Source organism: Rhinoraja longicauda, chromosome 15, assembly GCF_053455715.1.
Source record: "Rhinoraja longicauda isolate Sanriku21f chromosome 15, sRhiLon1.1, whole genome shotgun sequence".
NCBI lineage: Eukaryota > Metazoa > Chordata > Chondrichthyes > Rajiformes > Arhynchobatidae > Rhinoraja > Rhinoraja longicauda.
Window position 1 is genome coordinate 48,368,837 of NC_135967.1, and position 14,056 is coordinate 48,382,892.

General features: G+C 45.2%; 1 protein-coding gene across 1 annotated transcript in view; it reads right to left on the reverse strand.

The window, feature by feature from the left end:
* Positions 1–780: 780 nt before the first annotated feature.
* LOC144600299 (sodium- and chloride-dependent neutral and basic amino acid transporter B(0+)-like) overlaps positions 781–14,056 on the reverse strand; it is a 35,669-nt gene continuing 22,393 nt past the window's right edge. The window contains exons 9-14 of the mRNA XM_078411866.1: positions 13,466–13,591; positions 11,392–11,510; positions 9,793–9,892; positions 5,344–5,453; positions 5,083–5,250; positions 781–930 (exon numbers count right to left, since the gene is read on the reverse strand). Coding sequence (XP_078267992.1) covers positions 781–930; positions 5,083–5,250; positions 5,344–5,453; positions 9,793–9,892; positions 11,392–11,510; positions 13,466–13,591 — 773 coding nt within the window. The remainder of the gene's footprint in view (positions 931–5,082; positions 5,251–5,343; positions 5,454–9,792; positions 9,893–11,391; positions 11,511–13,465; positions 13,592–14,056) is intronic.

Sequence of the window (14,056 nt, forward strand, 5' to 3'; positions counted from 1 at the left end):
CGGGGTTGCCCGGACCCCTAGGGTTCCGCGAGAGGTCTCGAGGGGTCCGAGAAAAATAGTGACAAATAGTCTTCAACCTGTTATCTATTTGCCCTCGCTGCTGGCCGCGTTCAACGTCACAATGGCACCCGCCCGAGTGACAGGAGTGGCGGCCAATGGGGGGGGGGCTGCTGAGCCATCCTACTGCTGCTGAACCGTTGAGCTGAAACTTTAATGATGCGCTCTAATCAATGGTTACTTCTCACCACATTCTTGCTTGTTTAAAATCATTTATTTAAAAGAATGGTACATAAGTGCATCGGTAGCAATACAGAAAACTTTCATTTCAACTTGAAAGTCTAAAAAAGGGAATTAATTGTGAGCAAGTGATATGCTGGTTGACATATCAGAGTTCTCAGGAGAAAGAGATCCTATTTTGGGGGAACTGCAGGGACAAGATGTTGTGGAGAGGGGCAGGGGTGGGGTGAGGTTTGGGGAAGGCAATAGAGTACATACAACACACATTGTCACTGCATTCTACCACTGCATTCGGTGGAGGATGGAGGTCGGTGTTGTGTAGTGGGGATAGTGGCCTCACAGCTCCAGAAGATGGTGAATCACATGCTTCCCCTCCCCCAAATATCAATCCCCCTCTCCCGCGAGAAACTCTGCCCATTGTCTGTGCTTCTGTCCCGGGCTCGTGGTCGAGCCGCTGATGCCTGCTTTCAAATCTCATGGATGCTCTCTGCCCCTTTGGACCAGAATGAGCTGAAATATTTCCCTCTGCGATGTTGGTGCTCCCTAATTCCTTGATTTGACCAGCATGGCCGTCAAGATACGGGAATGCAGTTGCAACTTCTTGGGGTTAATTTGCATTGCGTATCGCTTCCCCCTGTGTTGCTTCAAGAATGGACCCCAGTCAGGAGCTGGTTTGAGGCTGGATCGGATTCTCTGTGGAAAGAAAATGAATACAGTCAAGGTCTTGTTAAATCACAATTCTGTTTGAAGATGCAATAACTACAACATATTATTGCCAGGTTTCAAGGGCCCGAACTACAGGGAGGGGCTGAGCAGGCTGGGAATTCATTACATATCTCTCACGCCTTGAGACATACAGCACAGACACAGGCCCTTTGGCCCAACTCGTCCTAGCCTGCTCAACCTCTCCCTGTAGTTCAGGCCCTCAAGTCCTGGCAACATCCTCTTAAAGGCATTGTGCAATTATCAATGCCCTTCCTCATCAATCATTAAACTTTTCAATACCTTTATGTGCAATACCTTGTGAAACATATTTGGTTTTAACTGTATCTTTCTGCACACTCATTGCCTACATCTGCCCATACCTTGCTGCTCTTGCACAGATAAAATAAAGAGAGATATTATGGTGCAAGGGATACAATTCCTAGAAGTGGCAAAGCTCAAGGAGCAGGGATGGCACAACAGTTAGAGCCACTACCTCCCAGTGCCAGAGACCCGGGTTCGATCCTGACCTCGGGTGCTGTCTGTGTAGAGTTTACACATTTTCCCTGTGAGTGCGTAGATTTCCCCTGAGGCAGGTATTATAATAACATTTAAAAGATACTTGGACAGATACATGGATAGGAAAGGTTTAGAGGGATATGGGGTAAACGCGGGCAGGTGGGACTAGTGTGGATAGGGCATGTTGGTTGCATGGAAGAGTTGGGCTGAGAGTAGGGTTGCCAACTTCCTCACTCCCAAATACGGGACAAGGTGACGTCATCGCCCCGCGCCCCACGTGACCTCACCCAGCCAGCGGCCACGTGCTCCTGCTCCACTAATGGTGGCCACCTGGGGCGGGAGGCGGATTGCTACGCAACCTCCATTAGGCGGCGCTCGGGCCTACACTGTCAGGGATTGCAGCAGCCCCCGGGCTACAGTGTTCGGCCTACAGCGTTGGGGCCTACAGTGTCGGAGCCTACAGTGTCCGGACCAAAGCGTTGGGGCCTACAGTGTCGGGGCCTACAGCGTCGGGGCCTACAGCGTCAGGACCAACAGTGTCTGGGACCTACAGCGTCGGGGCCTACAGCGTCCGACCGGGCCTACAGCGTCCGACCGGGCCTAATACGGGACAACGGCAGTCCTGTATGGGACAAATCAATTTAGCCCAAAATACAGGATGTCCCGGCTAATATGGGACAATTGGCAATCCTAGCTGAGGGACCCGTTTACATGCTGGATGACTCTATGACTATTCTGAAGACTGCGGGTCATTGCATTAATTGGCCTTTGCAAAATGTCCCAAATGTGTAGAATTTCCCAAATATGATTTGAATGTGGGGAGAATAAAATGGGATTAGTATAGGATCGATGTAAATGTAGTTGAGTTGAGTTTTTTGTCACGTATACCAATGTACAGTGAAAAGCTTTTTTGGGTGTACTATCCAGTTAATGAAAAGACTATATATGATTACAATCAAGCTGTCCACTGTGTAAAGGGTACATCATTTAGTGCAAGATAAAGATCCACTAAAGATAGTTCAACGAGGTAGATAGGAGGTCAGGGACACATTCTGGCTCGTGAGAAGATGGTTCAGTTGCCTGCTAACAACTGGGAAGAAACTGTCCCTGAATCTGGAGATATGTGTTTTCAAACTTCTTGCCTGATGGTAGAGGGGAGAAGAGGGTGTGACCAGCATGAGACTAGTCCTTGATTACGGTGCTGTAGATGGAGTAAAAGGAAGGGAGGTTGGTTTGCATGGTAGTCAGGGTTACGTCCACAACTCTCTGCAATTTCTTGGATGGCAGCCGTTCCCAAACCATACTGTGATCCATCCTGATAAAATGCTTTCTATGGTGCATCAGCAGAATTTGGTTGATGATTGGCATGGACTTAGTGGGCTTCGAGCCTATTTTCATAGGCCTGTATCGCTCTGTGAATTTAGAGTATTATGTTCAGTTTTGGGCACCATGTTATAGCAAAAATGGTGTCAAACTAGAAAGGGTGCAGTGAAGATTTACGAGTACGTTGCCGGGACTTGCGGCTCTGAGCTATGGGGCGAGGTTGAGCAGTCTAGGAGTTTATTTATTTCTTGAAGCAAAGGAGGACGAGGAGTGAACTTATAGAGGTGTACAAAATCATAAGAGGAATGGATCAGGTAAATGCAGAGTTTCTTGCCCAGAGGAGGGATATTGCAAACCAGGGGACATAGCTTTAAGATGAGGGGGGGGGGGGAATGTAATAGGAACTGGGTTCAGTTTTATTTTCACACAAAAGGGTAGTGGATGCATGGAACAGGCTGCCGGAGGAGGCTGTTGAGGCAGCTATAATTGCAACATTTAAGAAATATTTGGACAGGTACAGTGCATTCAGAAAGCATTCAGATCCCTTCACTTTTTCCACACTTTGTCACGTTACAGCCTTATTTTAAAATGGATTAAATTCTTTTTTTTTAATCATCAATCTACCCACAATACCCCAGAATAAAAAAGCGAAAACAGGTGTTTAGAAATTTTTGCAAAGTAATTATAAAGAAATAACTGAAATATCACATTCACATAAGTATTCAGACTCTTTGCTATGCCATTCAAAATTGAGCTTATGTTCATCCTGTTTCCATTGATTATCCTTGAGATGTTTCTCCAACTTGATGAGAGCCCACCAGTAAATTAATGAGATTGGACATGATTTGGAAAGGCACACACCTGTCAAAACAAGGTCCCACAGATGACAGTGCATGTCAGAGCAAAACCCCAGCCATGAAGACGAAGGAATTGGCCGTAGACCGAGACAGGATTGTGTCGAGACACAGATCTGGGGAAGGGTATAAAACAATTTCTGCAGCATTGCAGGTCCCGAAGAGCACAGTGACCTCCGTCATTCTTAAATGGAAGAACTTTGGAACCACCAGGACTCTTCATAGAGCTGGCCGCCCGGCCAAACTGAGCAATCGGGGAGAAGGACCTTGGTCAGGGAGGTGACCAAGAACCCGATAGTCACTCTAACAAAGCTCCAGAATTCCTCTGTGAAGATGGGAGAAGCTTCCAGAAGGCCAACCGTATCTGCGGCACTCCACCAATCAGACCTTTATGATAGAGTGGCCAGACGGAAGCCACTCGTCAGTAAAAGGCACATGACAGCCCGCTTGGAGTTTGCCAAAAGACACCTAAAGGACACTCAGACCATGAGAAACAAGATTCTCTAGTCAGATGAAACCAAGATTGAACTCTTTGGCCTGAATGCCAAGCGACACCGCTCATCACCTGGCCAATACCATACCTACGGTGAAGAATAGTGGTGGCAGCATCATGCTGTGGGGATGTTTTTCAGCGGCAGGAACTGGGAGACTAGTCAGGATCAAGGGAAAGATGAATGGAGGGATCAAAGTACAGAGAGATCCTTGATGAAAACCTGCTCCAGAGCGTTCTGGACCTCAGACTGGGGCGGAGGTTCACCTTCCAACAGGACAACGACCCTAAGCACACAGCCAAGACAATGCAGGAGTGGCTTCGTGGGAAGTCTGAATGTCCTTGAGTGGCCCAGCCAGAGCTGTAGGGACCTGAAAATAGCTGTGCATCGACGCTCCCCATCCAACCTGACAGAGCTTGAGAGGATCTGCAGAGAAGAATGGGAGAAATTACCCAAATACAGGTGTATTAAGCTTGTAGGGTCATACCCAAGAAGACTTGAGGCTGTAATCGCTGCCAAAGGTGCCTCAACAAAGTACTGAGTAAAGGGTCTGAATACTTATGAAAATGTAATATTTCAGGGTTTTTTAAAATTACTTTGCAAAAATTTCTAAACACCTGTTTTGGCTTTTAATTATATGGTATTGTGTAGATTTATGATTAAAAAAGAAGAATTTAATCCATTTTTAAATAAGGCTGTAATGTAACAAAATGTGGAAAAAGTGAAGGTGTCTGAATATTTTCTGAATGCACTGTATAGGGATAGGATAGGTTTAGAGGGATATGGGCCAAACACAGGCAGGTGGGACTAGTGCAGATGGGACATGTTTGTCTGTGTGGGCAAGTTGGGCTAGAGGGCCTGTTTCCATGCTCTATGACTCAATGACTCTCTTGAAATTAGTTCATCTTTTGAACAGCACATATATCAATGGCATACTTTAAAAGTTGCTTCCTCACCTGGAGAATGTTACCTTTAGTGATTATCAACTCCAATATTGCTATAAGTGGGATCCACATGAAGCAGAAAGCAATCATAAGCCATCCAATTATATAGGACCATTTAGGATACGTAACTAATCCATATTTCACCGGAGAAGGGAATATTATCGTCCAGAGTAGAATTAGCTGTATGAAAAAGTTGCACAAAACAAATTCAGAAGAGAGTGAGGTGGAGTATTTGTAATATGATTATTTTGCCGCAAGTATGTAAAATCTTACTGTCAGGGTGCCTGGTGTAATCAAAACCCAACACACTCTCCACCAGTACCAGAAGAAGATACTCTTTACCCCACACATCATCTCAATGTCCTTGATGAAATTGTTTACACCTGTGAATGACAGAAAGCAGAGTTGCACAGTCACCCGGTGCAGACATTCTGCTGCAACACATGATTCCATAAACAACATTCAATTGATGAACCTACGGAAGACTATTTGTTTACGTGGGCAGAATTGGTAGTAGTGCGATTTTGATCAGGACCGAGAGACTACGAGTTACTTTAGAAATTGACATGCAGAAAAAAAGCTGCCTTGGTAAAGAAACCTTCTCCATGTAACCCTTCCTGCAGTAATCAGACATTGTTGTCTATTCAGAACACAGCTGCTAGTTTAATCACGGGACACCATTGGAAATGACAAGGCCCCACTTCTACCTACATAGAAACATAGAAAATAGGTGCAGGAGTAGGCCATTTGGCCCTTTGAGCCAGCACAATACCATTCAATATGCTCATGGCTGATCATCCAAAGTCAGTACCCAGTTCCTGCTTTTTCCCCCATATCCTTTGATTCCGTTAGCCCCAAGGGCTAAATCTAACTCTCTCTTGAAAACATCCAGTGAATTGGCTTCTACTGCCTTCTCTGGCAGAGAATTCCACAGATTCACAACTCTCGGGTTAAAAATATTTTTCCTTATCTCAGTCCCAAATGGCCTACCCTTTATTCGTAAACTGTGATCCCCTGGTTCTAGACTCCCCCAACATGGGAAACATTTATCCTGCATCTAGCCTGTCCAATCCCTTAAGAATTTTATATGTTTCTATAAGATCCCCTCTCATCCTAAATTCCGGTGAATACAAACCCAGTCGACCAATTCTTTCATTATATGTCAGTCCCACCATCCTGAGAATTAACCTGGTGTACCTACGCTGCACTCCCTCAATAGCAATAATGTCCTTCCTCGAATTAGGGGACCAAAACCACATATAATACTCCAGGTGTGGTCTCATCAGGGCCCTGTACAACTGCAGCAGGATCTCCTTGTTCCTAAACTTAAATCCTCTCGCAATGAAAGCCAACATGCTATTAGCTTTCTTCACTGCCTGCTATACCTGCATGCTCACTTTCAGTGACTGGTGTACAAGGACACCCAGGTCTCGTTGCACCTCCCCTTTTCCTAATCTGACACCATTCATATAATAGTCTGCCTCCCTGTTCTTGCCACCAAAGTGGATAACCTCACATTTGTCCACATTATACTGCATCTGCCATGCATCCCCCCACTCACCCAACCTATCCAAGTCACCCTGCAGCCTCATAGCATCATCCTCGCAGCTCACACTGCCACCCAGCTTTGTGTCATCCGCAAACTTGGAGTTGTTACATTTAATTCCCTCGTCTACATCGTTAATATATATTGTAAATAACCGGGGTCCCAGCACTGAGCCTTGCGGCACACCACTAGTCACTGTCTGCCATTCTGAAAAGGACCCGTTAATTCCTGCTCGTTGCTTCCTGTCTGCCAACCAGTTCTCTATCCATGTCAATACCCTACCCCTAATACCATGTGGTCTAATTTTGCACACTAATCTCTTGTGTGGGACCTTGTCAAAGGCTTTTTGAAAGTCCAGATATAGATTTGTCTACAAATTTGTCTACAAAACACAACACTATTAAACCAAACAACACACAGCCTTTAGATTTTTTGCTTGCAGTAACAAAAGTAAACATAGCTATACAAAACACCTTTATTATTGAAAATCCTGTTGGGAAAAATGCTATTGTTATTGCGAGTCTGAAACTCTCTAGCCCATAACTCCCCCTAATTGACACAAGTCTTATTTCTGTAACGTCTGTGTTCTGCAGTGCTATCTAGAGGCGTACTCATTGCGCCAGAGAAATGGTGGTACACCATTGTGACTTCAGTGTGACTTCACAAAACCTTCTCAGATGGTTGATTTGACTGAACATATTGGATCCCAAGGGGCTGTGACCGAGAGGTTTCCAGTGGTGGGGGAGTCGAGAACCAGAGGGCACAGCCTCAGAATAAAAGACGTACATTTATAGAAACATAGAAACATAGAAAATAGGTGCAGGAGTAGGCCAATCGGCCCTTCGAGCCTGCACCGCCATTCAATATGATCATGGCTGATCATCCAGCTCAGTAACCTGTACCTGCCTTCTCTCCATACCCCCTGATCCCTTTAGCAAAAAGGGCCACATCTAACTCCCTCTTAAATATAGCCAATGAACTGGCCTCAACTACCTTCTGTGGCAGAGAATTCCACAGACTCACCACTCTGTGTGAAGAAATGTTTTCTCATCTCGGTCCTAAAAGACTTCCCCCTTATCCTTAAGCTGTGACCCCTGGTTCTGGACTCCCCCAACATCGGGAACAATCTTCCCGCATCTAGCCTCTCCAACCCCTTAAGAATTTTATATGTTTCTATAAGATCCCCCCTCAGTCTTCTAAATTCCAGCGAGTACAAGCCTAGTCTATCCAGTCTTTCTTCACATGAAAGTCCCGCCATCCCAGGGATCAATCTAGTGAACCTTCTCTGTACTCCCTCTAAGGCAAGAACGTCTTTCCTCAGATTAGGAGACCAAAACTGCACACAATACTCCAGGTGCGGTCTCACCAAGGCCCTGTACAACTGCAGTAGAACCTCCCTGCTCCTAAACTCAAATCCTCTTGCTATGAATGCCAACATACCATTCGCTTTCTTCACTGCCTGCTGCACCTGCATGCTTGCTTTCAATGACTGGTGCACCATGACACCCAGGTCACGTTGCATCTCCCCTTCTCCTAATCGTTCACCATTCATGTAATACTCCGCTTTCCTGTTCTTGCCACCAAAGTGGATAACCTCACATTTATCCACATTATATTGCATCTGCCATGCATTTGCCCACTCGCCTAATCTATCCAAGTCACTCTGCAGCCTCCTAGCATCCTCCTCGCAGCTAACACTGCCACCCAGCTTCGTGTCATCCGCAAACTTAGAGATGTTGCATTCAATTCCCTCGTCCAAATCATTAATATACACTGTAAATAACTGGGGTCCCAGCACTGAGCCTTGCGGTACCCCACTAGTCACTGCCTGCCACTCCGAAAAGGACCCGTTTATTCCTACTCTTTGCTTCCTGTCCGCCAACCAATTTTCTATCCACCTTAACACTGAACCCTCAATACCGTGTGCTTTAAGTTTGTACACCAATCTCCTATGTGGGACCTTGTCGAAGGCCTTCTGAAAGTCCAGATATAACACATCGACTGGTCCCTTATCCACTCTACTAGTTACATCCTCGAAAAATTCTATAAGATTCGTCAGACATGATTTGCCTTTTGTAAATCCATGTTGACTTTGTCCGATGATTTCACCACTTTCCAAATGTGATGCTATCACATCTTTAATAAATGACTCTAGCATTTTCCCCACTACCAATGTTAGGCTAACTGGTCTATAATTCCCCGTTTTCTCTCTCCCTCCTTTTTTAAAAAGTGGGGTTACATTAGCTACCCTCCAGTCCTCAGGAACTATTCCAAAATCTAAGGAGTTTTGAAAAATTATCACTAATGCATCCACTATTTCTGAGGCTACTTCCTTAAGCACTCTGGGATGCAGCCTATCTGGCCCTGGGGATTTATCTGCCTTTAATCCATTTAATTTACCTAACACCACTTCCCGACTAACCTGGATTTCCCTCAGTTCCTCCATCTCATTAGACCCCCGGTCCCCCGCTATTTCCGGCAGACGGTTTATGTCTTCCTTAGTGAAGACAGAACCAAAGTATTTGTTCAATTGGTCTGCCATCTCCTTGTTCCCTATGATCCATTCACCTGTTTCCGACTGCAAGGGACCTACATTTGTCTTAACTAATCTTTTTCTCTTCACATATCTATAAAAGCTTTTGCAGTCAAGCTTTTTATAATGGAGATGAAGAGGAATTTCTTTAAACCAGTGGGTGGCGAATCTGTGGAATTCATTGCCACAGACTGCTGTGGAGGCAAAGTCATTGGGTATTTTTAAAGACGAGATTGATTGGTGCTTGATTAGTAACACTGTCAAAGGTTACGGGGAGAAGGCAGGAGAATGGGATTGAAAGAGAATGATCGATCAGTCACGATTGAATGGCGGAGTGGACTCGATGGGCTGAATGGCCTCATTCTGCTCCTATGTCCTAGACTCAGGAAGTAGAGGCATGAATGGCCTTTGTTTATGATTGCATACATGTCCTGGGCCCAGGATAGATCTTCAGAGATATATGCAGCATAACGTTGTTGACTCTCTCCAAAGCCAACCTGTCTTTGAATTTTGTTCCAGGGTATGTGGATTTTGTGTGGAAGGTGCATGGTCACGGATTGCTACGGATTAACTGTGCAATGCCACGACTGAAGACTGAAACTATGTGGTGATGCTGAGCAAAGCTAGTTTTGGCTGACCTTACCGTAGATCCAGTTTATGGCAATTAGTTCCAATAATGCGATTATTGGCATGCCCCATCCAGAGCAGAAATAATCAAGTAGATTTATCCAGTAAATCCCAGCCTGAGGAGATAAAGAAACTTCACTTTAACAAAAAGCTCTTCTCAGCGTAGGAAGAAACTACAGGTGCTGGTTTATCTTTACGAAGATAGACACAAAATGCTGGAGTAATTCAGCGGGTCAGGCAGCATCTCTGGAGAAAAGGAATAGGTGCAATTTTCAGTCGAGACCCTTCCTCACTCAGGGGGAGAGGGAAACAAGAGGCAAGATAAGGCAAGGACAGAGCAGAGATGGCACAGTTGTCTTAGTTCAACATGGCCATATATCCTGCAGGGCTTTTGAACAGGATAATATATGAGAGCAGAAGGAATAAATGCATTGGGGGAAATTTTAACCAGATGGAGAACTCAAACGGTTAGATCAGACAACTGATTTCACGCTGTTGATATTGAATATTGGGTGGGATAGAGGAAGAACATTTGACCTAAGATTTCTGAGTTCATGAGGCTAAAATAATTGATGTTTCCCTGAGCTAATCCTGCCAATACTTTAATCTAATTAAAGGATGCACTATCTAATACTTTCACGGTCACATTATTTAATCCTTTAATGGTTTCACTGTTTAATATTTTAATGGATACAATTTTCAATACTTTAATAGCTGTATTTTACTTTAATGGATGCACTATTTAATACTTTAATGGTTGCACTTTAATATTAATGTATGCATTAATTAATACTTTAATGGTTGTACTATTTAATACTTTAATACTACATCATTTGATTTTGCACTATAATGGTTACTTAGTATCACGGATTCTAACTTTCCTGCATTATTGATAGCAGTATGTTTATTTGTTTGTTATTGCCATAATGCTTGTGTTAAGCTGCAGCATCTAAACATTCCATGGTTAGGTTGTGGGTACCTGTGACATGTTACAACTTGCCTCTCTCCTGCTATCCTTTCAGGTACAAGTTTTCAATCACAAGAGCTTTTAAGTTTGGTCCATTCATCCCCCTCTGCCCCCCTTCCAATCATTCCATTGAAAACACAGTTGGCACAAGATGTTTGCAACAGTATCTTAGAAACAAAACAAATACAGTTGGAAGTGATCTAAAAGATCCAATGGGTATGCAGGGAATGGAGGGATGTGGATCGTGCACGGGCAGAGGAGATTACTTTATCTTGGCATCATGTTCGGCAAAGACATTGTGGGCTGAAGGGCCTGTTCCTGTGCTGTACTGCTCTAGGAGATGCTGCCTGATCCACTGAGTTACTCCAGCACTTTGTGTCCTTTTTTGTAAACTAGCATTTGCAGCCCCTTGTATCTACGCTGTTCTAAGTTCGATGCTCTAACCCATGTAAAAAGTGATCATCATCACTTTCTTTAAGGAAAGAATAAAGAGTAAGAATAAAGAGATAGGGAGGTTTTAGTAAATTCTGCATCGTTAGGCATGTAACATTAAAAAATGTAGAAAACAATTATCATGTTGACTTTGCAACATATGCTTTAGAACAGACTGTAAAAATAAATCTCAAAATCCATGAAAAGACGTTGTACCTGCGTCCCAAATAAAAGACCACAGAAGAACAAGACCACACAAACGACCAATGAGACGTGCACGCGCTTTTTCCGAAATAGTTTTGGGAACTCATCCTGCAAGCTAGTTATAATGATTTCTAGAGAAACAAAGCATCAGGTGAGATCAGCGATTGCAATTTGACCCATGTCAACTAATATTATTGTAATCATAATCGTAATCGTAATTTTATTAGCCAAGTATGTTTTGCAACATACAAAGAATTTGGTTTGCCATAGTCATACCAAAAATAGCAACAAGACACACAACTACATAAAATTTAACATAAACATCCACCATGGCGGCTCCACCACATTCCCCACTGTGACGGAAGGCCATAAAGTCTTATCTTCTTCCCTCCTTTTCTCCCGCGGTCGGGGCAGTAGAACCATCCGCAGATTGAAGCACCTGCAGCCGGCGATCAAGGCTCCCGCGTCGGGGCGGTCGAAGGTCCTGTGGCCTGGAGCTCCCGAAGTCGGTCCCTAACCAAGGGACCGCGAGCTCCACGGTGTTAGGTCCGCAGGCTCCCGCGGTTGGAGCTCCCAAGGTCGATCCTCAGCAAGAGGCCACTGCTCCACGATGTTAGGCCGCAGTGCAGCCGGAGATACGATACGGAAAAGTCACATCTCCATCGGGGAAAGAGATTAAAAAAGTTTCCCCCGCCCCCCACATAATATAAAACTAAAGATACACTAAAACATACATTTAACAACAGACTAAGAACAACAAAGAAAGGAAAAGAGACAGGCCGTTGGCGAGGCAGCCATCGTTCGGCACTACCTGGTGTCTCTCTACATTGCTTTGAGTCACATGGCACAGCTGGTAGAGCTGCTGCCTCACTGCGCCAAAGATCCGGGTTTGATCCGACCTGTCTGTTTGGAGTTTGCATTTTCTTCTTGTATCCTCCCACATCCCAAAGACAAACCTCTGTAAATTGCCCCTCGTGTGTAGGGAGTGGATGAGAAAGTGGGAGCTTTCGTGGAGTATTGTACAGAACTAGTGTGTACGGCTGACCATTGGTCAGTGTGGACTCTGTGGGCCAAAGGGCCTGTTTCTCTGCTCTATCTTTAAACTAAACTAAGCTAAACTAAACATGTGCATCTGTTTTTAGTGGACTTTGAATACCAGTAATGCTGGCTTTGGCTGTCGGTGAAGCCCGTTCCCCAACTAAGGGCCAGGTGGCCGGAAGTGCCGTTGAAGCTTCCTTGCTCTTTTGCTAAATATCTGTCACTTTGTTCCACCAGCTCTCCACCTCCAGCCCAAGTAAGTGCAAGGAAATGAAGACATGAAAATTCCAGTTTCTGGGATCGTGAGGAAAAAAAACAAAAGTGCTGGAGGAACTCAGCGGGTCAGGTGGAGGCGAGTTCTTCAGGTTTCCTGAGCCGAAACATCATCTGCCCATTTTCTCCACCGATGCTGCTTGACCCGCTGAGTTCTTCCAGCACCATAAGATTACCCATCAGCCTCCTGAGCTCCAAGCTTGCCCAATCCCCCCCCATAGCTCAGGCCTTTGAGTCCCAGCAACATCCTTATAAATATTCACAACACGCTTTCTAGCATCGTTCCTGTGGCATGAAAACAATACTCCACGTGCAGTCTCGCCAAAGTTTATATAACTGTAACATAAAGGCCCAACATTTATACTCAATTCTCTATGTACTAAAAGTCTTCACCACTCTATATACCCACAATGCCAGTGCACCTGCACTCTTAGATCCGTCTGTTGTACAATACTCCCCAGAGCGCTGCCCTTCACTGTGAAGGTCCAGACCTAGTTTAATTTCCTAAAAGCTACACCTTGCCCTGTCTTGCATTAATCCCCATCTATCATTCCTCAGCCCACTTGCCCAATGGATCAAGATCAGGATCCTGCTGTAATTCCTCATAACCATCTTCACTGTCTACGGTACTACCTACTTTAGTGTTCATATTTGAAGCAGTATGCTATAAGCAGATTCTTACAAAAATGCATTAAGAATGACTCAACAAATAGATTGGATAACTTTGCTCTGTGGTTACACAGCATGAAAGTGATGTTAAAATCATGGTACTCACCTACTAATACAGCCTCACTTGTCAGCCCCAGAGTGATGATTGTGGAAAAGAATATGATGGACCAAAAAGAAGAAAACGGCAGATGAAAAATGGCATATGGGCAGGCAATGAAAGCGAGTCCGAAACCTAGAATGCGGAGAAAAGTTAATTTGGCTTTAATGACGAGGTTCATATTGACACAGAATACTTTGTGTTGAGAGTCACTCAATCCGGTGAGAACTCAGATAGCTGGTGGAAAGAGATGAGGAGAGGGGGTCGGGTAGAGCTGGCAGGTGACGGGTGGGACAAGTGAGGAGGGGTTGATTTACAGATAAGTCAAATGAGAGAGGGAAGGAGGGAGGGGGGGAGGGTGGGATGGGGGGAGGATGGAGGGGAGGATGGAGGGAGGGAGGGGAGGATGGAGGGGGGAGGGTGGGATGGAGGGGGAGGGGAGGATGGAGGGGGGAGGGTGGGATGGAGGGAGGGAGGGGAGGATGGAGGGGGAGGGGAGGATGGGAGGGGAGGGGAGGATGGAGGGGAAGGGGAGGGGAGGATGGAGGGGGGAGGGGAGGATAGGGGGGAGGGGAGGATGGAGGGGGAGGGGAGGATGGG